Here is a 26125-nt window from a genome sequence, read left to right as displayed (position 1 = left end):
GAGGGCAGCAGGCACGATTCAGAAGCATTTCAAAGCACGGAGATCCCACTGTTAGCAATGCTTCTCTTGAAGCTTCAGTTGCACTAGAGTGAATTCTGATGTCTTCAAATGCACAGAAGACGTGCCTGGAAGCCCACATCGAGCAATGACACAGAGAGCCATTTTCCCCTTTTGGAAATGACACCGTGAATACCTTCCAAAAACAGAGCCAGAGCGCCAGAGGCACCGTGTGTCAGAGCCCCGGCAAACAGATGCCCACAAGTGGTCGATGAATCCAGGAAAATGCACTGATCCCTAAGAAGGGAACTTGTCTTTCTTCCCTTTCCTAGGTGTTGAGAGTGGAAGGCAGGAAGTCTGCAGAAATCAGAACTGCCTGCTAGAGAGAGAACAGCAGCGGCTACCCAGAGACAAATGCCTCTGTGCAGGGCTTCCCCTGCCCTGGCCGCATCAGCAGCCCTGCTCTCCAACTAAGAGGAGGTACGCGGGTTTGCAAGAGACCCGGACTTTCAGCGAGGCTTTAAAAGCCTCTGGAGGTAACACAAGTGAGTATTTCTTAACACAGGTACCTGGGTCTGAATTCCGTGCTCTTACCTGCTAATCCTGAGTTGAAAACCACTGTGGGTGAGGACGTCCCAGGCAGCGGGGGTGCAGAGGGAGGAGGAGGGGGTGGTAAAGGAGGAGCAGGCACAGTCTCGGCTGCAGGGCCCGGGAGAGGAGGAGGAGGGGGCGGCGGGGGAGGAGGTGGGGGAGGGGGCGGGGGCGGTGGCGGCATGGGTGGCGTGACTGGACCATTTTGCACTAGCGAAAAAGAAGAAACAAATTGCCTTTGAAAACAGGGGAAGGGTTTCACCAGCAGGATGTCACGTGCACATTAAGTATCCAAAAACAAAACATTGAAAAGGACACAGGAATTTTTTTCAAGACTATACAGTCCCACTGGCAAATGAAGAATATACTGCAATATACGTGAAAGCTTCAGCTTTAGAAGCTTAATCTCTTTAAAAACGTCAGTTTTTAAAATCAGATAAAGAACCAGCCAACAAAAGCAGACAAAGGACATAAACGGACAATGGATAAAAGAAGAAATACAAATATCCCGATACTCTCAGTTCTCCCACCAAAGCTTCTTACCTGCTTCAGGTGTGTCTGACGATGGAGGTAGTGGGGGGGGAGGGGGGGGGAGGGGTCCCGGGGAGGTGGCCCCCGTTACTGGCCCCACAAAGTTACCCACTGCCACTTCTGACCCCGTGGACAATGTGCCAGAAGCCACGACTGGCAGTATGGCGATGTCCCCATCCCCTTTCTTCTGAATTTTAATGGTCCCTTGTTTCTCCAGTTCATGAATCTTTTTTTCCAGGGTAGACTGTCTTTGAATGGCTTCTTCTTTTTCTTTGACCATTTTCCTTAATGTGTGAACCTGGGTATTTGCATCTTTGTAGATTTCCTGCAAAAAGAGTCCACAGTCAACAGTTTTATCTTCACAGGACATTCATACCTATTACCATCAGAATGGCAAATTGAGGATCAAGAAAAAGGAGAGGACAGGACAGAAGAGGAGAGGAGAGGAGAGGAGAGGAGGATGAGAGCAGAGGAGAGGAAAGGGAAAAAGAAAAAGGAAAGAAAAGATACTCCTAGGAATCCTATGGAACTCAGCCAGATCCTATAAAATCCCATTCATTATCAATTGTTCATTGGTAATGCATGCAATATATTCTAGCAACTGTTACTGTCAATATAGTTCTTTCTATTAAAAAGTGCAGCTAACTCAATTTTCCCTGCAGGTGGAGAAGAACGAGGCAGAAATGACCCAAAAATAATTTTATAGCTGACTCTGGAAAACTCTGAGGGTATTCGGGTGAGGTGGCATGTTTTCCTTTTATTTATTTTAAAATTCATTTGTAACTCTGAGACACATATCAGTTAACCGTAGACAAAAGGCCCTAAGTCAGATTTGGACAGAAATCAGACTGGGATTAAAAATCTGCAAAGCACGGAATAATCTACTCACGAATAACCAGGGGCTGATTGTTCTGGAACGGGGTTCTCTGGCCTTCACAACGCCCCCCTGACCAAGCTTAGGACAGCAATCCTTGTAACGTTCTCCCTTTGGTATGCACTTAACAGAACAGGCTAGTGCTTCCCTCTACTGATTACTTAGCCCTGTCTAGGCTTTTAGCAGAAAACAAAAAAGTTACAATTTTCAATTTAAAGGCCATCCCCATTCCTTTTACTGGGGGCCCACCAAGGTCCCAGTGTAAGGATTTTATGGAACTTGCTTGCTGGGTCTTGTACATGTGATCTCTCACCACAAACCTCCAGCAGGCAGGGAAACATTCTTCACACCCTGTCTATTATTAATAATCTGAGAGTCTGGCTTGAATTGAGTCCATATGCTGCAACTTTGTTTCCATGGCGTGCCAAAAAATAAATTTCCTAGAGGTAACTGTAGGACATGTCAGAAAATCAAGCAACACACACAGACATGATAAGCATCGCATAAAATGTGCCATTTCATCAACAATGGTGTAAAGGCAAGCCGTGTGCCTGAAAGCCCTCCAGGCGTTTTGGTGATTTTATGTTCTGGACAGTTCTAAGCACACGGACAGCACTCTACAAATACCTGACACGTAAGGTAAAACAACGCTAAGGCCAAATAAAATAGCTGGGATTATCTGATAATAAAATGGTTTGGTTTTGCTTTGTCTTTTTTTTTTTTTTTTTTTTTTTTTTTTTTTTGGTGAATTCCATTAGGTCTTGCCTGTGTTGATTTCACCATTTCTACGGCAACCACCAAATCTGGTTTCAAGTAGAAGCAAAGCAAAAGAAAATACAAAGAAGTCCAAGTCCTAATAAAAATAAGTAATTGGCATGAATTAAACCCATTCTGTGTTTTTATCTCCAAGCTAATGGGTGATCCACTAAATCAACTCTGGGAAAATATTGTTACTCTCAAAATCTGGGATAAGGACTGAACCCCCAACATTTGATTGCACACACATGTGTATATGTACCCTAACTGTGTGTACCTTTCATCTGAGTATCCCCTCTGAAATGCTTCCAATAAACATGCTGCATCAGTGCAATCCTCTGACATGAACGTACCTCGCATTCTACCAGGACTAGAGCCGGTGCAGTGCACCTTTCCCGCAATGCCCATCCGGGGCAGCGGTCATCAGCACACTTACCCGAACAACATCCAGCTCCTTGTTCCTCTGCATGAGCTGCTTTTCCAGTTCCACGATCTTGGACATGGCTTCATTCTCCGTGTCCTGCAGTTTCTCAGACAACTGTAAAGTTTTAAAAGGGAAACCTGGGTCACAACACACAATCATTCTGCTGAGGTCCCCGGTTCTCAGAGAAAGTGAAGCTCAAAAACCATTCTCAGAGAGAGTGGAGCTCAAGGCCCATCAGAGTCCTGCCTGTGTTCCCCAAGCTGTTTTCTGGAAATATTAATATTTATAATAGGATTCGGAATGTGTATTTGTTTCCAATAGGAATTAATAATCTACACATGATCCTTAATAAAACCCATAACATCAGCTCCTTAGTGCCATCTCCCTCCATTTCTGCCAGAGCTGGCAAGGGTAGGGGACAGTGGGTAAGGCAAGAAGGGAAGGTCACCTGTCCTGCCCGAAGAAAAGGCTATTAGGCAAGAGCTTTTGAAAATCATCGGTCCACAAAACTTGGTTCTGTTATTATGGAAAACCAGGTGAGAAAACAGTACTGCTGGTTTTGATCCAAACTACCCAAATAATAAAAGGCATTTGGAGGGGCAGTTCAAATAAACAGCCGGCCCGCTATAAGTGGCTTGTGTGACTATGGTCATGTGATGCTGGCTGAGGCTTCCCGAGGAAGACAGGGTGAACCACATGTTACATAGTTTCTTTTCCCACAAGACTCTGAAAGTGAGCAACCTTGGATTTCACTGAAAATGATCACAAGGAAAGAAGAGATCACAAGTAAAGAAAACCAAGGGGGCAAGGTGAGGAAGAAGCGTGGAGATGAAAACGCTGATCAGGTTCAGAATACGAGTCAAATCTTTCAGGGTAAGAAACACTAGGCCGGTAAGTGTCCTTCCTAAGCAGGTGCCAGTCACGTCACAGCAGCACTCACGATGGTGGGGGGAGAGTTGGCTCACTCACTTGGCTTACCTACAGCCAAGAAGATGCCCATTTTCAGAGTGAGGGAGGAAGGTGAAGGACATTGAGCACGTCTGATACTCTGAACTAAGAAAATGTGAAAGAAAAGAAACGGACCACTCAAATGGGAGAAAATAATATTGCTGCAAAAAGAGACCATTCATTTATAACCAAGGACACTGTCAAGCAGAATTCAACAAAGAATTTGGTCCTCACAACACTTGGGTCTTTAAGAAGCACCATTTTTCTGTTCATTCCTGCAATATTCAAATATCTGCGTAATGGATGATCACACGAACAGCCTCTGAAGGCCTTCAGATTCATAGCTCTGTCTGCGGCAAGAAAAAATGAGCCTCTGCCCTGAAATGGAGTTGAGGTTATATAGAGAGGACACTCCTCGAAGAGGATAAAAGGGAACACTCGCCAATTTCCCTGAAAAGGCCTATTGTTGAAAAGAATCTTTTTAGAACTTGAGTAAGCATAAGGCAAGACTGTGCAGACATGCATCATGGACACAAGACCGCCCCGTCCACCAGCCTGTGTGGACACTCTGGGGTAGAGCAGGACTTACATTCACAAGACTCTGAGTGAAATATAACTTATTGACACATCAAACCAAACTGGCACAGAGGCTGAAGTGGGCGGTATCTTGCCTGGGCAGCCATGCTAGTTGTACTGAGGGACAGGGTTAGGTGGGAGGCTTATCTGAGTTGCTAGAACCCAACTGCCATGGGCCTATGGTGGCATGTGTGATAGAAAATGACTTCTGTTCAGAAGAATAAGAAGTAGAACAGGACTTCTTCACCTCAGCCCAGATTCACATACTCGAGTAACATTTCCCCCTAACATGGCACCAATCACCTCACTCTTGGGTGCCTGTCTGTAACGAAGATGGCCAGGGAACCTGGGCTCAGCGGAAACCGAGCAGACGAGCGAAGGCAAGGCAACGGACTCCCCTTGGTTTTAAGTAACAGCCGAGCTTTCTTTGAAAGAACCCTGAGGGGCTTTTGACAGCTCTCTCTCTCCAGCTACAGCTCACCCCTATACTCCGAATCCTGTCACCGACCGCCCTAACAGCTAAGCGTGTGTGTGTCTCCTTTTCAGAGAGGTAGTTACATGAGAAATGTTCTCCTCCAGCTCTTCCACCCTCTCCAAGGCTGCATTCTTGGTTTCAGCGTCTTCCAGCAGAGCTCCCACGTCGAACACGTTGTCCAGGTAAGCCTGGATCTGCACCTGGAGTTTGTCGCTCTCCGTGTGCTTCAGTTTCTAAAAACCAAAACACCAAGAGAGGGTGGCATGAGCGTAGCTGTGGAAAGAGAACGTAATGGCACGATAGCCTACATGTCTCTGTTCTAAACACTGCGGTCTTTTCCAAGAGAGGGTGTGATGTCTCAGCCTCCTCAAGACAATCACGGAGTGTTCAAGTGTCTAAGAAGCCACCGTCAGATTACTTCCTGGCGAATACCCTCTCTCAAATATACACACATTTCCTCCCTAATCCTTCCTACAGATATATTCCCCATATCGACATATTCCAAACCAGAACATTTTGATACAGGTGAAATTAGACAACAGAAAAATTAAGCAGCTTCAGAAGACAGCAATGGTCCCAGGTTTGAGAGGCATCTGTGTGCAGAGGAGGTTAGAGTCAGTGTAATTTGCCTGACTAGAGAGGGCGGTTCCACTGAGGAAGAGGGTTAGGCAGGAGGTGGGGAAGACACGGATGGAGTATATCAGCCCTGGGTTTTATTAATAAGTTGCTAGAATCCACCCTCCAAGGTAACTTCCCCACAATACTCAAGGAGTTTAGGACTCCCCAAAACACAGATAAGGATGATTTCCTCTATTCCTTGCATTACAGGCCCAGGCATCCCAAAGGAAGTCAACCAGCTTTAAGGTGAAATTAGAGATCAAGAAAATCTGTGAGTCTTCCTTGCAAGTACCATACGTCCTGACCTCCCCCCTAGGGCAAATAGATGAGTAGCTAAAATATTCCTGGCATAGGGAAGAATACCAAAAAACATATATTGAACAAATCAATGGCTACTTACAAGGTTTTTGTAAACCAATGAAGCATTTATTTACATATTATATGTTTATAATATTAATCTTCTAACCACCTCTATCAGGGTCCAGAACCAACAGACCAAGAAGTTAGAGAAACAGAGTTTTAGAAAAAAGTTTTAAATTTTTCAGAGGAATTATGTTCTACATAAATTCTCAGAAAGATGGATTTTCTCCTTGGTCTAATCTAGAATTCAGTAACTTAGCTTGTCCCAAAGAAAGTCTATTTCATCTTAGTTTAGGAGTATATGCTAAAAAAAAAAACAATCTGAACAAGGGCAAAGCCCTTGTTTTCCAGAAAGGAAAATAAAGCAGGAGCTAGGCAGGTTTTCTCACCAAGTACACCATGGGTAACAGGCACTATCTGATGTGTTCCTCTCGCCATCACAGCCTGGAGCCCAAAGGAGCTTTGCACGACCATCACCAAACTGAACCCACAAGACCATTAGCGATTGATACACCCAGTGGGCACTCAAATCCTGCCACTCTCAGAGTAGGCAGGGAAAGCAGAAAGAGAAACCTGGATTGTAGAGCAGGGAAAACCTTTCAGTGCCAAATTCTGTCAAAGATACTAGTGATTCTTCAAGTCAGAAGACAATTCAAACACCTCTATAACGGAAATCTATCACGCCTCTCTCTGAGTGCTGTCCTTAGACAATAGGAGTCTTTCCAAGGGCAGCCTAGCCAGTGTGCTGAGCCAGGCCACGAGCTCAGAGAGTAACTGATGCTGTGACTCTGCTTCACAATAAACTGTAATTCCCTGGCTTCCCCCCTAACAGAGACAGGCAGCTAAACTCTCGAGAGCTCCCAGGGAAGCGCGTCTACCTTCTCCGGGGCTAGAAACAAGACTGGAAATGGAGGTCAACAATTCTTGCCCTCTCGCGAGTGGCCTTTCAAATTCAAGTAGACCACTGCTGCACAGAGGGGAAACAAAGCTTCTCCAGAAATCAAAGGACATAAGGGCACCCTATGCACACATGGCTACTCAAGCCCATTCACGGTTTTCACATCAACTTTCTATTGCTTAGGTGAAGAACTACAGGGGGGCGCCTGGGTGGCTCAGTGGGTTAAGGCCTCTGCCTTCGGCTCAGGTCATGATCCCAGGGTCCTGGGATCGAGCCCCACATCGGGCTCTCTGCTCGGTGGGGAACCTGCTTCCCCCTCTCTCTCTCTGCCTCTGCCTACTTGTGATCTCTGTCAAATAAATAAATAAAATCTTTAAAAAAAAATTAAAAAAATAAAATAAAATAAAAAAAAGAACTACAGGGAACTGGCTAAGTACTTCTGCAGGGGAGTCAGAGAAAGAGAAAGATTAGACATCCTTCTCCCAAGAACTTAAAAGTGGAATGGCCAAGGGGCGCCTGGGTGGCTCAGTCGTTAAGTGTCTGCCTTCAGCTCAGGTCATGATCCCGGGATCCCGGGATCGAGCCCTGCATTGGGCTCCCTGCTCAGCCAGAAGCCTGCTTCTCCCTCTTCCACTCTCCCTGCTTGTGTTCCCTCTCTTGCTGTGTCTGTCAAATAAATAAAAAATCTAAAAAAAAGGAACAGCCAAAGCCACAAAAGCATTAAACAGAATGTAATCGCTACATGAGGAAGTCTCTAGTGTCCATTTCCTTTTTTTTTTTTTTTTGGTGCTCTCAGCATTTATTCATCACTCTTTGCAGTCTTGGTTTGATGGGGTCCCCAAAGTAACCAAGAACGTGGATTGCCCACGAGCCCAGACGAGGGTACAAGACTTGCCCCGGACGGAGCTCAAACGTGGAGGAAAGCTGCAGCAAGGCTACAAGAGGTTGTCCGGCCCCAGTACTAAAAGACTGCTGGCAGAACACAGCCCAAGGTCCCAAGAGGTCTGCAAGAATCCAGTTTCTCTGGCCGACTGCATCACTCGGCGAGGTTCCCTTTACCCAGCACTATGGGACCCGACCACATAGAGCTTCGAGCATTTGTTAGTCACGGCGGAAGCGCATCTTTGAAGGTAGGCAAAATAAATCAAGTCTTAACACTGGAGCCAAAGGTCGCGGCTCTACTTACATCCAAGTATTCATCCAGGCCTAGCTTGGTAAATTCATACTGGAGGTGCACTCTGAAATTCATGTCTTCCACTGAATGGACTACGATATTAATGAACTGCATGGAGGCCACCTGCAATGAAATTGCCAATGGGTTACAGGGCTCCCAACAGGTCTTCTCAGTTTAATGGCAGGCGGATGCTTTCAATGGCACACATCTCAATGCACTTACCTGTCTCCTTTTCCTTCCTTGTGCTGGGTCTTTAAAAACATTTTACCATTTTTTTAATTTAAAAGTCACAGAGATGCCACTGTAGGATGCCGCTCCTTATCTACTAGGATGACTATAATCAAAATGCAAGTCCGGCAAGGCGGTGGATGAAGCAGAACTCGCATCCACCTGGAACGTTCCCCAGCGCAGCAGCTCCACAAAGTTAGAAACAGAGTTCCCATAGGACCCGGCCATCTGCCCCTGGTATGTGCCCATGGGAAATGCAAATGCACGCCCGTATAGAAACTCACACACAAATGTTCACAAAACCGTTATTCACAACCAGAACATGGGGACATGGGGGGGAAGATCACCACTGTCTATCAACCGATGGGTTAAAATAATGTGCTCTATCCGTACACTGGAATATTATGTGGCGATAAAAAGGGATAAGGTACTGCTGCATCTTATAACTTGAAAATGTTACGCTACGTGAACAAGTTATCTTCACATACCACATGTGTGATGATGCCATTCCTATCAAACATCCAGAACAGGCACATCCATGCAGATAGAGTAGATTAGAGGCTGCCAAGGACTGGGGACAGGAGAATGGGCAGCGGCTACTAATGGGGATTCCTTCCGGTGTGACAAAATGTTCTAATTTAGACCTCAGGGATGGCTGCATGACCCTGCAAATATGCAAAAAATATCCTTTCGGGGGGTAAGTTAGATGTTATGTTCCTCACTTCTCAGTAAAACTTTTTTTTAAAAAGTCTTATGGGTATATGGAACAAACTGTGTAAGGTGTTACAGGCATATCATAGAAAATGTTAACAATCTTATAAACAACATTTAGAAAATCACCTATCGGGGCGCCTGGGTGGTTCAGTGGGTTAAAGCCTCTGCCTTCAGCTCAGGTCATGGTCCCAGGATCCTGGGATCGAGCCCCACATCGGGCTCTCTGCTCAGCAGGGAGCCTGCTTCCTCCTCTCTCTCTCTCTGCCTGCCTCTCTGCCTACTTGTGATCTCTATCTGTCAAATAAATAAATAAAATCTTAAAAAAGAAAAAAAAAAGAAAAGAAAATCACCTATCATCGTACCACAGGCTAATCACTTCTAAAATTTCACCATGGGCCCCACTATACCAACAAGATCGTAACACGATCTCTGACCCAACTTCCCATTTTAAACAGTCAACCAGTTTCCATTCCACAAAAGCCTTGGATTTACTGCTTTCTCTCCACAACTGCATCAGTGGCGCTGAGACCTGCCACAGAGAAAACCAGTTCCTGGTTTGGTAAAATAACAAAACAAAGTTCAGTAGATCTGTTTTGCCTTTTTTTTTTTTTAATGATTTTTATTTTTCAGTAATCTCTACCCCCAGCATGGGGCTCAGTCTTAACCCCAAGATCAAGAGTTGCATGCTCTACCAACTGAGTCAGCCAGGGACCCTATTTTAAAAGCTCCTAACAGTGACATTTACGGTGAAAATATCTTACTCATGTTTTCCCTTTATGGGTAAACATGATCTCTTCAAGGAGGTAGAATGAGTGAGGGATACAGATTCACATTTACTCTGAAAGCTGCCTTCTTCCTTTCTCCTCCAAACCCAGTTTCTTTTATCTTTTTTTTTTTTTAATTATTTCTATTGAGTTAGATTCTCCTTTGAATATAAGTCATACATTGGATGATCTCTCTGGAAGACAGTGAGTTCTCTAGGTTATAAGAAGACTTGCAATTTACTAAAAAATGACTTCACATTCTGTGGTTAAATGAGCTAAAGATTTCATCAGACTTTTTTTTCCACAAAAAAAAAAAAATACAGGAAAAGGCCTTATGCTATGCTAGAAGAATTTATATTTTATGAGGAATAAGTTGTTTGGGAGGTTGTACGACTTAACTACCTTCCCAAGCCCAGTTTAAGAAAAGCCTCATTTTCTGGAGGAAAATATGGTTCAATTCTGGCATCTGTCCATTTCTCTTCAGAATATCTGTTGAGTTTTAAGATAGGCCTGAGAGGCAACTATCTGCTCAGTGACAGAGGAATCGAGCATAGTACCTATATCCCAGCAGCTCCTAAATTAGCTTCCTCACTGCATGCACATATAATAATGGCAAGAAATAGACTCTCCCTTGTAAACGGTGAAGGCATTTTAAAGGACTTGATTATATAATCATAATTTCAGCAGAAACTCAAGTGGCAGGGAGATCCCCGAGGTATGATAATCACTGAAGTGGGCCATGTGTAACACAGCAAGGAATGGTGTGGACCACGGCAAACTGGCAAGGGGATCTTCAGACTAAAAATAGGGGCAACTTGGCTCCAGCAGCTGATACTCTGCAAGCGCAGGGGTCTCATGTTAGCTGAAATTTTTAGTTTAAAAAAAAAAAAATATATATATATATCAGCAATCTGTATTTTATGCACCATTTCCAAATTTTTTATGGAAGGACGTCACTGTCAGACCCAGCTCACAAGCCTGTAGGTTGGCTTCGGTGTGGGAGCCTCCAGTTTGCAACCTCAGCTTTCAGGGACAAAGAAGTTGCCCCTCTGAAGGCAGAGGAAAAAAACTGGTAAAGTGAGCCACGTATGGATTCTTCACGTACTTATCATTCGTGCCAACACAGGCCTTCAACGCTTCAGAAATTCCTAACAACAAAATTAAAAAGCCAATGTGAAAGTACTCCTTGTTTCACGTTGTTTGCCTTTTTTCTTTTTTTTTTTTAAAAAGCAAGTAACCAGCTTTGATGGAACAGAAGAGTTTCTCTAAAATGACCTCATCATTCTCATAGAATTTGGAAGGGGTTGAGGGCTAGGATGCACATAAAATTTAAGGACCCAGAAAACTTTTTCACATGAAAGGGTTAGAAATCTGCAAAACTATGTTTCATGGTTTATGGCTGTTGAACCAAGTTAAATAAAACCATGCCTGGCACCCTCCATGCAGGTTTGAACAGACTGGACAATGTAAGAACTGGCCGGGTACCTGCTCCAAGCTGGAGGTGAGCTGAGAGATGGAAGCCCCTGTGAGATCGCCTAGGCTCAGGAGTCACCCAAGGTCAACCGGATTGGGTCAGAGAAAGCCTGCAGATCTGGGTGCACTCATGGGTCGTGTGTCTCAGAAATTATCTAGGGTGTATTTCCATCTTCACCCCAAGATTAAGATTTAAGTCTAAAAATTCAGCAGTGCTCACAACTCCTTTTGCTGTTCGTCCCTGGAGAGGACAGTGCTGCTGTTGAACCACACGTCCTTGCATGTGAACTACCATGCTAATATACTGACATGCTCACAGCTACCAGAGCAGGAAAGAGATCAAGGGGAGTGGGGCGGGGAGCAGGGGTGGAAATCACTGCTGTATAATAGTTTGGGGGAGGCATATAGTTCAATTCTACAAACCAATGAGCTTTAGTCTTTGAGAATGTAGTCTGGAGAAAGCCACAGGCTGGGGTGTGCAAAAGACAAAATGGTCAAGATTCTTGGTTTCTACTTTCTTGACTGACAGCTAAAACTGGCAATTGCAGGAATTTGTACCAGGAGTGAATGTCCTTTCCCCAAACACATGGCTTCACCCTTTATTTGCTATGCAGCACATGAGGGATAAAACTGGAAATAAACACCAATTTCCCCTGTAAGGGGAAAATACAGAGTGTGAGGAACACTCTAGACTGAATCTATAGCATACTATGCTCAATTTTCTGTCCTTTGTAACATTTATAAGCACATACATACACACATATGTATAATATATGAATATAAATGGATTTAGGAAAAAAGCACAGAAACGGAGTTTGCTTTATTGAACGTAACGTAGTACTGGAATAACTCACCATAAAATCTATGTTATTGTCTTCATTCCTGAAATGTTCCATCAACTTCTCAAAGCGCTGTTTTTCTCCACAAACCTGAAATACACATTTTCATCATGCATATGAAATTCCAAACATAGGTATTCTAAAATGAGATGCAGGAATTTTAGCATTAATAATTATCTCCAGAGTATCTTTTTATTGCCTCGCTCACACACTATTTACTTCTCTTCTAAGTCAGTTAACTCATAAGTACCAACTTGAGCCAGGCCCTTGGTTTCTTTTAACTGTTCCCTTGATATCCTGAAATCTCTATCGAATGTGTTTTTCTTTTATTGGTTATCTTTGCAGTCCATCATTTTTTTAGCCCACACTCAGAATCCCAAGATGTTATGGTTTAAAAAAACAAAAACAAAAACAGCCCCTTCCCCCTCATACCTCGTTTTCCTTTTTACAAAAGCACTTTGAAAACAGGCGTGCTAAAAGATTTGAACAATGTAGCATTTAAATTCCTTGAAAGCAGATTGAAAACATTCCTATTATATCTAAATCAAATAATTTCAGTGCATAAGCCACAACAAAGAGGTAGACACCATAAAGTACCTACTATTAGAGGAGACACTTGGGAAGCTATATTAATCCATTCAAGGAAAGTACAGAAGCTTGTGGTAATTTATGAAGTAGCACCCCTTAGGTCTGGAACATTCACCTCAAATTAATGCTTTCACTCAACAGGTTAAAGAGGCAGGTAAGTTACTGTAAACTCCAGGACCCCCAAAGTACATAGGAGTTTAAAACACAGAGTCAAAGGAAGATTTGTAACAAAGAAGAACTCTTTGGAGACTTAGTCCCAAAATCAAAGGATAAACTTTAATTCTGCCAGTGACCCTGGCTACCTTTTTTTGGAACCCACTGGATTACTCTTTTTGCCTTCAGAAAATATGTACCTCAATACCCATGAGCTACGTATAATGTGAATAAGACACAGTCTCTGGTCTTAATATTTTGAATTTAATCTGGGTTTCACATGCTTGACTCAATTTTCCAGTTCAATTTGTCACCTTAGCAATACAAAGGATGGTCCTGAAGAATTTCCCTAAAATGACATTTCATAGTGCTATACAGCAGCCATTTAGTTCCATTATGTTAAATCCCACATATATACACACATATATAAAAAGAAAGATTCAAGAAGACGGCAATTTTGTCTTTTTTGTTCACTACTCTTATCTTCAGCATCTAGAACAATGCTTACCATGTTGTAAGTTCCCGATAATCTTTGTTGAATTACACTGAAAAAAGGACAAATGAGTAATCACGTGAAAATACACTTTAAGGAAAGGAAGAACGACTTTCCCACTCTGACACACTGATGAAAGAGCAGACCAGCACCAGGATTATGGCTTTAGCAATGGTTCCTGTGCCTCAACTGTGTGCTGTGTTAAGCCTTCAGTCTTGGAGGGTCACCAAGGTCTTGAAGCAGCTTAATTTTCTCAACAGACACAGATCACACTTTACTGTATTCTGTTGACAACCCCCCACTTATTTACACCTCCATTAACAAAAAATAATTACAGTAAAAACTCAGTCCAGAGGAAAAGAAGATGGCTCCAAAGAGAGCATTTAAAGTCAAGTCTTCAAAAAACACACATGTCCAAACCCACCCAAGAGTGATGGATTCAAGAGGACCAGGCAGGGCTGGGTGACACGCACATGCACAATTTTAAAGGCAACCCAGGCCATTCTGAAGCAACTCCACAGCCCTTCTTGGAGAAGAGGCAGCAAGTCTCTGGAAGCAAAAGATTTGTTGGGGGGCACAGAGTTGAGGCATTCCAAGCACAGTTCCCTAGAGCATGACAACAGCCACATCTGCCCAGAGGCACAAAAGTCCCTAGCCTGCAACAAAGAGCCCAGTGGGTGAAAACTGCCAACACTGGACATGGAAAGGGTCAAAATTACAACCTGAATTTTAAAAGAAGCCCCAACATAAGCAGTTGTTTCCCAGGGGAACGGTTTACATCCACCTGTCCTGGGAGGTTGGTAGGGGCAGGAGAAAGGAATAGAAACTGCCCTGGGTCTGCGAACAGCCAGCAGCTACCCGAAGCGGTGATTAAAGTTCCGCTGAGCCGCCAGGCACCCAGAGAACTAGAAGAAGCAGGAGCCATCAACGAACAGCGATGAGGAGTACAACTCGGAGGCGGGCAGAACCCTTCAAATGAAAGAATGTCAAGAATCTGTTAGGTACCTGGTGCCCTCGATTTATGAATGAGACGGAAACCTAGACAGAGTGAACAACTGTAACTTGATGAAAGGTCAGTAGAGAAGCCAGAGCCAGGTCTCCAGCAGCCAGCCCGGCTGACGTTCCTTCTCCAGCACAGCCGAGCCTGTGCAGATAGACCCAAGACGATCACTTAAAGCATTCCAGAATTATCTGAGACACCGGCAGAGATGAAAAATGTTACTGTTAAAAACCACGGTCATTACACCGGGCGCATACTTGATGTGCTTGCACCAGAATCTTCCATGAACTTCTACAAATGGCAGATTCCTAGAGTCTAAATCAGGACACACTGAGTGAGTGTGTAGAATCCCCACAATGGAACTAGGAATCTGTGTTTTAACAAGTACGCGTGGCTGCTAAACCATAGCTTAAATAATATAGACTAGCAGACTCAACCCCAGCCTTTCTGACTACCAATTATAAACCAGATAACTAGATCATTAAGTCTCCAGTTACCAGAACTGAGTGTCAAGGGAACACAGCAGGGATGGACCCACCGCCCTGCAGAGGTACAATCAATAATAAGGGAACTCCCAAATAATCAGAGGTTGTGTGCAAGGCATTAGAAAAAAGGCAATTTATATGGCTGAGGAAAGCACTTGTGGGCAGCAAGAAAACCAACTATTCACAGCCTGTTTTAAAAAAAAAAAAAGAAGAAGAAGAAGAAAGAAAGCATCAAATCTAGAACAAGCAGTATTAGATTAATTTCAAGCTGGGTAAAGATCCCAAACATCACATACCACCCTGACAGGCAGGACTGAAATGGACATTAAGAAAAGCTTTGAATATATGCATTTCTTTAGAGGGGATCCCGTCAACAGACAAATCCCTGCTAAGAACATCTGTGTTAAGAAACAGAGAAATACCTTTAACAGTTAAAAATAATACTTCAATATCTTCCAATTTACAGCGGTGATGCGCTTGGTGAGAAGAATCCAAATGCACAAGATAACATGTTGCCAACGGCAACGGCAGTTTTGGGAGACTCTGAACGGATGATCTGGCTGACCGCTCCCCTCACCCACTGTGAGAACCAGAAGGGCCTCCCCTGTCAGCTCTACCATGTCCCTCTTGGTAAAGGTTTCAGTGTGCAGCTCTGCTGCCGATCTCAACTAACAAGTTCAGGGCCGCGTTTTCTGATACTGTTCCACAGGAACAGCAGGGACTCCAGAGGCCAGCGACCCGCCCCCTTATTTCTGCTGAAGAAAAGGAAGCATGCAAACCAAATTCACATTTGTTTCTACATTACTTTAGCAATCTTTAAACAAGCATATACTGTAATCCCACAGGAAATGGGGAGATATGTCTGGGGGAGGCCGGTAAAGTTGTGTTCAGCATCAAAGGAAAGCAGTCTCCACTCATACCGCTCACATCTGGACCACCCCACACACTTGGTTCAAGCAGAACAGTCATGGCTGAACGTGCCTCTTCTCCCCTTTGAAACTGACCTGGCTTCAGAAAATGGGGAGGATGAAAGGAACAAGACACCGCTGCTCAGTTATGCTCAGAATCCACACACTGACGGGCCTTCATGGGGACGCCCTCAAGGACTTCATCAAAACATATATAAAAGCCAGGAGTGTATCTGCTTGTATGTGTTGCTGACTGTTATAAGTTCCTGCATATAACTTCCATCTGCCAACGAAGGCCAGACAATACATGATCGGAAAACTTTCAAATAAAAAAAACTGTTCCGTGGCAACTGAGATAGATCATTTCTTGCCTTTCACATCATCAGTGGTATTGATTCCCATTCCCCCCCCACTAGCTTTAACACCCGGTTCCTCCATCAGTGCCAAGGTGCCACTGAAGTAGGTGGGGTATGGAGCAAATTTAAGAAATAGCAGCCACAGAAAGGCCAAGCAGGGTAGACTGTAGAGGAGGCTTTTGGGCATGGAACACTGACAGGAATTAGGCTTCCACGACTAACAGCCAGGGCTGCCAGAAAATAAAAGTTTATGCTCTGGAAAGCCATGTACTCCGCAGGAAACTTCAGAGGCATCTTCATTTATAAATCAGTGTCATGTGAATAAACACACTGGCCCTGACTGACACCGTCTAAAGGAACAGGCCTCAGGCTGGGATCCTGGACCACAGATTTCACTTTACTAAACACCCACCCATCCCTGAGGTCCTGCCTGACGTCCACACCTCTTTGCGTCTTGCAGCTCTAACACTGATGGGGGTGAAGGGGTATGAGGACAGAAACAGGACCAAACGGGACCAGAAAACCCGCCTTATAGGTCATAGCCCTGCCACTACCCTGCTGTTAGCCTGGATGACATGGTTGTCTCTGGGATCTCCGGACTTGAGTTTTCACATTCATTAGTTTAAGAGCCTTAAGTCATCACCTTACACCAATCAGAATGGCCATAATTAACAAGACAGTAAACAACAAGTGTAAGAGAGGATGTGGAGAAAGGAGAACCCTCTTACACTGTTGGTGGGAATGCAAGTTGGTGCAGCCACTTTGGAGAACAGCGTGGAGATTCCTCAAGAAATTAAAAATAGAGCTTCCCTATGACCCTGCAATTGCACTACTGGGTATTTACCCCAAAGATACAGATGTAGTGAAAAGAAGGGCCATCTGTACCCCAATATTCATAGCAGCAATGGCCACAGTCGCCAAACTGTGGAAAGAGCCAAGCTGACCTTCAACAGATGAATGGAATAAAGAAGATGTGGTCCATATATACAATGGAGTATTATGCCTCCATCAGAAAGGATGAATACCCAACTTTTCTATCAACATGGGCGGGACCGGAGGAGATTATGCTGAGTGAAATAAGTTAAGCAGAGAGAGTCAATTATCTTATGGTCTCACTTACTTGTGGAACATAAGGAATGACATGGAGGACATTGGGAGAAGGAGAGGAGAAGTGAGTTGGGGGAAATGGGAGGGGGAGAAGAACCCTGAGAGACTGTGGACTCTGAGAAACAAACTGAAGGTTTTGGAGGGGAGGGTTGGGGGGGGTTAGGTGAGCCTGGTGGTGGGTATTGTGGAGGGCATGTATAGCATGGAGCACTGGGTGTGGTGAATAAACAATCTTGGAACACTTAAAAAAAAAAAAAAGGTTTAAAACAAAGAGCCTCAGGTTATACTGCTTGTTTTCAAGGCTTCTTTTAGGAAGCCATAAGCATTACAGAAGAAAGGGAGGAGGAGGCTCCAAAGGTGGGGAGCTTGGGAGGGGAAGGAAAAACACAAATAAGAAAGGATCCTGGGACTTCTGTCCTCATTTACCCAACTCTGTTTTACTGAGTTGCCTGGTAAAATTTCATTGAAAAAAGTTTCATTGAGGGGCGCCTGGGTGGCTCAGTGGGTTAAGCCGCTGCCTTCGGCTCGGGTCATGATCTCAGGGTCCTGGGATCGAGCCCCGCGTCGGGCTCTCTGCTCAGCGGGGAGCCTGCTTCCTTCTCTCTCTGCCTGCCTCTCTGCCTGCTTGTGATCTCTCTGTCAAATAAATAAATAAAAATCTTTAAAAAAAAAAAAAAAGAAAAAAGAAAAAAGTTTCATTGAAGTTTCATTGAAGTTTGGGGGAAAAAAAAAAAACCCTCACTTGATACTTAAAGTTCTAAAATTCTAACGTAGGCATGGTAATATAACCAGATATTCCCAAACTGACCAGCCTGGAAACTCGACACAAACCCAACGAAGAGAGATGCCCTCAGCCACAGCAAGCCCCGGGACCCGCATGTAAGGGCCCAAGCGTGCTCTCCGGGCGTCTGGCTCCCCCGTGCTTACAAAACCAATCCGACCTTCTCTAACCAGATAAAAACGGGCCACACCTGGGACAAGTGGGAGACATTTCCACTTCAGGGAGAACTGAAGCGAGAGCATAGCTCCTGCCAAAAAACAACTCCACTCCGTTCTCCAACATCTGTCAAAGACATTGCTGAACAGTGTCCCGAGCCATGCGGCTACATCTGGGGCCTGGATTTAACAGAGGCAGTGGTTTACAGTGTCTCTGAGGGTGAGCAGGGGTGAGGGAATGATTTCCCTCAAGGCTCCTGGTGGAGGAAAGATGGTTTTACAAAACCCTGTAATAAAGAGTCTCCTTGCTAGCCAGATGTTGAAATGAACAACAGACGGCCAGCCTTCAGCCACCTTTCTGTCCCCCTTCAAGGTCAATGACTGTCTTTGGCTTCCCCAGCAATGGCTCCCAGGGCACCACACAAAGTCTGCAGCCAGACTGAAGCCTGACTCTTATGAGGTGGCTATAAAATATGCTTCTGGGTTAGTTATATAAAAATTAAAGGCCCCTCGCTTAAGTGTTTCCTCCTTGCCCTGTTGCCGAGTGCCTGCTTCAATACTTTCTTTTTCTTTTCTCACAATAGGCCCCTGTGATCCGCAGGGCTCCCTGCAGGAAGGCACCGTTTTCTAGAGGCACAGTCTATTATGACTGATTAGACGGCCCTTCTCGGGGGGCTGCCCGGGAACAAAAGTTCCGTTTTCTTTCTCAGGGCTGCATGAAGTAAACAGCTATTTCATAGTTAGTTCTAGGTGAAGAGCATTTCTTTACCTTCCACTGGGAGCACCAGCAGCCTGAGGACTGTCTGACGCCATGATGCCCTGACCAAAAGAAAACAAAGCCACTCTGCTGGGGCATCGTGTGCTCGCAGGGGTCTGTGCGCTCATTCTCCTACAGGAACCAGACATTTCATCCCCTGGTTCCCCAGTGGCTGCTGGGACAGAAGCAGACCACTCGGACCTACTGTTGGCTCTCACGTGTCCAGGGATATAAGGGCGGAAATGTTCGCTGAATTGAAGCATTATGAAACTCAACGGCCTTATCTCTCTCACTTCACTGAAAATGACTGAAAGCTAAACAACTGAATGTATTCTAAGAACTATTCAACCCTCCTTCTTCATGAGTTAATAGAACACTTCTATCGATGCTGAACTGGTAAATCATGTGATTATGAGCCAGGGGTTTCATCCACATCATGCTGATCACCCTGGTGAAAACTTCAGTTGCTTTTCCAGATGTTTCCAAACATCCAGATGTTTTGGCACCAACCACACGGAACAGCCAGATGACTCTTTTACTTTTCATGTATGTATTTTGCTGTACTGAGTAAAGAATCCTGATATAGAAGCAAAGGGCTGGCAGAACCCTCAGAGAATAACATGTTGAAACACCACACCTTAAATGAGAAATGCATTTTTAATCACTCCCCTAAAAAAAGATAACCTTCACTAAATGCACAACAGTAAGGCTCCACAATATAATTCTTCATAAATGACATCTTTCGGAAAAAATATTCCCAATGTCTGACTTGACTCTTTCTGGCTTTAATACAAGACACATCTCTTGGTCATCAGTAAGAACTCATACGGATTCTTTCAAGGCTTCTGTTCCTAAAGGAGAAAGACCAAAATACATTGCAATGCAAGACAACTTTCTGAGGACTAAGTGAGGAGATAAGGCCCTCGGTCATCTCTGGGATGACTTACCCATCAGACCCCTCCAAAGCAGAAGGCCTAACACTGTATATCATTCACTTCTCATAGATTCATCCTTTGAGCATATCTACTTTGGTCAAGCCACGCAAGGGAGGGGACATGGTGACACACTTTTTTAGTGGTCATCATATGTTCGCTGCATTGTAGCAACAACACATGGCAGGAGTTGTTTAAATCCCGTGGCATTTTCATCACAGATCCTGAGCTCTGCTCAGGAGACAGATGTCAATCCATGCTCTCTTCATGCCTGAATCACAAGTCAGTTTAAATCTAGCAAAGATATGCTATGAATTTAGAGCCCTTGAAGACAAGAACTCTTCATTGGCTAGATCAAAGGCCTCAGTCCACAAACAGGCAAAGGCCTGAGGTTTGTCCACAGCTCCGTCCTCCTCTCATTCCACATCTTTACTTTCTTCTGTGCTCTACCCCAGTCTTGGGTCTTCATCAGGAAGACCTCACTCTCAGCAACCTGGAACCACTTCCACCCAGCCCAACAAGACAGCTGACCGTGCATTTGGGAAGCAGTTCTTTAAACATGGTTCTTGAACACCAAGGGTCTCTGAGCCTCTTTCACAGCATCTGTAAGGTCAAAACTATTTTTATAATGACGCTAAGGTGTTACTTGCCTTTTTCACTGAGTAGACATTTGCACTGGTAGTACAAAAGCAATAGCAGGTGAAGAAAACCACTGCTGCCTTGGGATGACTCAAGGCAGTGGCACCAAGTATTCCAGGAATCAGTGTATTCAAGAGAGTCTCAGTTCAAAAAAAAAAGGCCAGTTTCACTTAAGAATACCCTTGATGAAAGGGCATATCTCATAAAGACTTGGTATTCAAATATATAAAGGGGGGTCTGGGTGGCTCAGTGGGCTAAGCATCTGCCTTCAGCTCAGGTCATGATCTCAGGGTCCTGGGATCGAGCCCCACATCGGGCTCTCTGCTCAGCAGGGAGCCTGCTTCCCCCCTCCCTCTGCCTGCCTCTCTGCCTACTTGTGAACTCTCTCTGTCAAATAAATAAATAAAATCTTTATTAAAAAAAAGAAAAGAAAACATGACTGAATTTAAAATATATATATTTTTATATATCTAAATATATATTTATGTTTATATATATTAACATATATATGTATATATATAAACTGATACAACTCAAGAGCCAAAAAAACACATAATCCTATGAAAAATGGGCAGAAGATATGAACAGACATTTCTTCAAAGAAGACATCCAGATGGCCAACAGACACGAGAAGACGCTCAACATCACTCATCATCAGGGAAAGGCAAATCAAAACCACAGGGAAAGGCAAATCAAAACCACAAGAAGATATCATCTCACACCTGTGAGAATAGAGAAAATCAAAAACAGAAGAAACAACAAGTATTGGCAAGGATGTGGGAAAAAAGGAACCCTCGTGCACTGCTGGTGGGAATGCAAACTGGTGCACCCACTGTGGAAAACAGCGTGGAGGTTCCTCAAAAAGTTGAAAATAGAACTACCCTATGACCCAGCAATTGCACTACTGGGTATTTACCCAAAAAATACAAAGACACTAATTCAAGAGATACATGCACCCCCATGTTTATTGCAGCATTATTTACAATAGCCAAATTGGAGAAGCAGTCCGGGTATCCATCCATAGATGGATGAAGAAGATGTAGGGTGTGTGTGTGTGTGTGTGTGTGTGTGTGTGTGTGTGTGTGTGTACACGCACAATGGATTATTATTCGGCCATAAAAAAGAATGAAATCTTGCCATCTGCAACAACACAGATAGAACTAAAGAGTATTATGCTAAGCAAAAGAAGTCAGCTAGAGAACAACAAATACCATGTGATTTCACTCATAATGTAGAATTTAAGAAACAAAACAGAGGAAAAAAAGAGAGAAACCAAGAAAGAGATTTAACTATAGAGAACACACTGATGGTTACCAGAGGGGAGGTGGATAGAGGGATGGGTGAATTAGGGGATGGGGATTAAAAGTGTACATACTGTGACGAGCACGGATAATGTAAGGAATTGCTCTATCACTGTACTGTACACCTGAAACTATTATAACACTCCATGTTAACTATACTGAAATTACAATTAAAAACTTCAAAGAAGGGGCGCCTGGGTGGCTCAGTGGGTTAGGCCGCTGCCTTCGGCTCAGGTCATGATCTCAGGGTCCTGGGATCGAGTCCCACATCGGGCTCTCTGCTCAGCAAGAAGCCTGCTTCCCTCTCTCTCTCTCTCTCTGCCTTCCTCTCCGTCTACTTGTGATCTCTCTCTGTCAAATAAATAAATAAAAATCTTTAAAAAAAAAAAAAGTTATTTAAAATTTAATTTTAAATTAAAAATGTAAAAAAAAAAAAAACTTCAAAGAAAACCTTGATGATGCAGTAAAAAGTATTAATTTTATTCAATCTTGACCAATGAATATACACCCTTTCTATATTCTCTACGATGAAATGAGAAGCCTGCATAAAGCACTTCTGCTACTTATTAAAAAACAAGTGTCTTGAGGAAAAGCACTTCTAGGATTATTCTACTTGCAAGCTGACCTAGCCATCTTTTTTCGTCCTTATTTGAAAGAATAACTAACAAACCACAGTTATTCAGTCTTAAAAACTTGGCAGTAATTTTCTTGAAAATGGATGAAGGAAACTGACAATATTTGTTTCCAATGATAAAAATTGAGCTTTCAAGCAAAAATGAGAATTTTGGAAAACTTAGATTTACTGTGAGTTTGACAGCTTTTCCAATATTTAAAGATTTTTCTAATGAAATTGGTGGTGATAATGTGATTTTTAAAAAATACTGCATGATGAAATGTGTCAATATTTAGAAGATCCAGATAATTCAGTGAATTGATATTTTCCAACTAGCTACCATATATTGTTACACAACTATGCATTCACTCAAGGTACAAGACAAACAAATTTTAAACTAACAGAGTATCAGAAGTTCATTAATACAGTTTCTGGTTCTACTCTGCAACTAACTCATAAGCTACTACCTGTCCAGTGTTTGTGTAGTTTCAAAAAAGAATATCCACTGTTACCTAAACATGCTATTAAAATACTTTTTTCTCCATCTGTGTATTTGTTTTCTTCAACAACGTCAATCAAAAAAACACAAGTGACTGAATGCAGAGGCAGATATGAGCATACAACTACCTTCTATTAAGCTAGACTCTAAAAGATGCATAAAAATGTAAAATAATGCCACTATTATGGACAGAAATGTGTCACCACAACATTCATATATCAAATCCTTACCCTCAATTCAACTGTATTTGGAAATGGGGTTTTTAGGAGGTTAGTAAGGTTAAATTGAGGTCATAAGGGTGAACCCCTAATCCAATGACATTGATGGCCTTAGAAGAGAAGGCAAGACCTCTACACACACATACACCCTTAGGAAAGACCATCTGAGGATACAGCAAGAAAGCTGCCATCTGCAAGCCAGACAGGGACTCCACCAGAGCCCAACCATGCCAGCATGGGGACTTTTCAGCCTCCTTAACTGTGAGGAAATAAATTTCTGTTGTTTAAGCCATTCAGTATACGGCATTTTGTTATGGGAGCCCAAGATGACTACAACAGCCACTACTGTCACTGATTTTAAGGTGTTTTTCTTTTTCTTTTTAAAGATTTTATTTATTTATTTGACAGACAGAGATCACAAGTAGGCAGAGAGGCAGGCAGGGGTGGGGGGAGCAGGCTCCCTGCTGAGCAAAGAACCCAATGTGGGGCTCGATCCCAGGACCCTGGCATCATGACCTGAGCTGAACACAGAGGCTTTAACCCACTGAGCCACCCAGGCGCCCCTAACCTTAAGTTTTGAGAAATGTTTTTTTACAGAAAAAGTTAACACTAATGTGTAATGAGTCTATTATGTTATTTTTAATGAAATAAGTATCAAAATTTTGCGGTCATTTCTAATGGGGTAAATATCAATCCATAACCCTCATAAACAAAAAATTGGTGGGGGAAATTCTTCATAATTTTTAAGAATGTAAAAAGGGGTCTTGAGACCAAAAATTTAAGAAGTAGTAGATTATACTACTAGAGAATAGCTTTTTTATTTCTATAAAGATGATGAATTCTCAAAACCCCAAACTTGCAGAAGCAAATAAGTGGATTTCTAATAGGAAAAGGTCTCCCAAGACTGTCAGGGAGTAGGTCACACCACACAAAGAACAACTAACTACATCTGCCATCTCTCCACAAAGATGAAGTCACATCATTTGGACAGGGCAGGTTTCCCTGGAAACCCGCCACCAGTTTACAAGGTAGGAAAAACATGAAGATTAATAAAAAACAAAGACAAAAAAACCCAGACATCCCTTCAATTATGTTATGCAGGGACAGGTACAATCCCTGGCATTCACCAGGTTAGACAGCCGTGGATCCCTGACCATTCTCTGTTGTCTCTGGGATGTGATTTCCTCTGTCACATAGAGGCTCATTACAAGGCTAGATATTCTTCTCCCAAAGCCAAGTGAATGTTGGATTCCGAGCAAGAACAGGAGAGAGATAAAGAAACAGATCTCTCCCACATGCATATAGGACAGGCATTCCCCAAAGTTCAGGGACAGTCATACTCAGTGAATCTACCCAAGTAAAGAGATTTGCCCTAGAACTCATAACATGCTAAAATATCAAACAACCAAGAACACACAAGGAACAAAAAGAGGATTATCTTAACAATGCACTAAACATGTCCTGGACAACTACCACATGGAATATGCTACTTCCTAGCCTTACGTCTATTCCTGGAAAATACTTCAAAATGGAAAATTCAGTGCTGTTCTTAGCGGTATACCAGTAAATCCGGGATACCACGTGTGTTGCTGGTACATTTACTGGTGGGGGAAGGAACCCTCATTTTCCACAGCCAAAACCGAACTGCTGAAACAAAACAGAGCTATAGCTCATGTTACTATAATTGGCCATTTCCACTCTCCAGTGACGCAGGCCTGAGGGGGAAAACTCCGTCAGAGAGCTCAACTTCGTGATGAAGGGTGACTGACAGTGATTGTTGGATCATCATCAGGAACCGCTGGGCCACTTTCTTCTACTGAGTGTGTGTCAGTCGATTGTTATGAATGAAAACCAAGCATGACTATATATCCTTGGCAGATGGCTCTAAGGAATGAAAGACCTGGGCAAGAGCCACACGCACCACTAGGCGAAAGAATAAAGAACGGCCGCTATACTACAACGAGGAGACGGAGTCCGGGTACGACGGAGGAGCTGGGAAATGAAAAGCCTGAATCATGACTCGGAAGCATAGTCTCTCAAACATGGCTCGAGCAGGTGATGCTTTCCCAGACAGGCCCTTACAAGCAGCAGGTACCAACATGGCCCCCCAGCACACCCAGCTCACTTTCTGGTTAGAGAAGCAGCAAGCTCCTTTGACACACTGCGGATTTTTTTAAATGACACTTGGGTTTGGAAAATGATGCAGCCATTGCCAGGCAGTTGTAAAGGGAACAAGGGACTAACCTCACAATGTGGTCTAAAATCACAGAGCTCCATCTTTTTTGTAAGTTTATGTCTATCCTACCAACTGCCCTTGGACAGGTTATGTTTTGTTCGTGTTTGTAAATGTTTGTACCCATCATGTGATTATCTGGGTACCTTGTTTTCCTATCTTCAGTAAAAGAAGCACTTAACCTTTCTCAGATGGAAACACCTGAACATATATGCATAATATGTATTACATACATAAGAATGTAGAGACCAAATTTTATACAGAAATATGAAAATGTAGAATTTGAAGGGGGACAGAGACCATGTGAGTAACTTATCACCTAAATCAGGAACTTGCACCATAAGACACCAGACCGACCCGGTATATTCTCACCCTCTTGACTGTCCTCCATCTTCTGTGTTGGTCGGAGCATCTTTCCAGACCATTCTAGCCTGGCCTCCTTACTCCTCTAGGCTAGCACCATGTGGAGTTCATCTCCTTAGTTACAATCCCCTTCTCTATTTGGATTACACACACACACACACACACACACACACACACACACACACACACTCCCCAATACCTGTTTACCTTTTCTCTCATTCATCATCTTTAGTTCAGAACTAAGAATCTAACAGACATTTAACCATCACAAAGAGAATGAATTTAATAAAAACAAAGCTTAGCT

At 43.4% G+C, this 26125-nt stretch overlaps 1 protein-coding gene across 9 annotated transcripts in view; it reads right to left on the bottom strand.

The window, feature by feature from the left end:
* Positions 1-26125, bottom strand: part of FMNL2 (formin like 2) — a 320685-nt gene that overhangs the window by 24324 nt on the left and 270236 nt on the right. For 8 of the 9 annotated variants that reach the window (XM_047721719.1, XM_047721722.1, XM_047721718.1 and 5 more), the window contains exons 10-15: positions 12256-12330; positions 8235-8345; positions 5256-5405; positions 3186-3287; positions 1132-1444; positions 592-798 (exon numbers count right to left, since the gene is read on the bottom strand). In XM_047721719.1, the coding sequence (XP_047577675.1) occupies positions 592-798; positions 1132-1444; positions 3186-3287; positions 5256-5405; positions 8235-8345; positions 12256-12330 (958 nt within the window). The remainder of the gene's footprint in view (positions 1-591; positions 799-1131; positions 1445-3185; positions 3288-5255; positions 5406-8234; positions 8346-12255; positions 12331-26125) is intronic. The other variant, XM_047721726.1, reaches the window with a different exon arrangement.

This window comes from Lutra lutra, chromosome 3 (assembly GCF_902655055.1).
Source record: "Lutra lutra chromosome 3, mLutLut1.2, whole genome shotgun sequence".
NCBI classification, from domain to species: Eukaryota; Metazoa; Chordata; class Mammalia; order Carnivora; family Mustelidae; genus Lutra; species Lutra lutra.
Note: the sequence above shows the minus strand (reverse complement) of the source record. Positions and strands in the feature narration are given on the sequence as shown.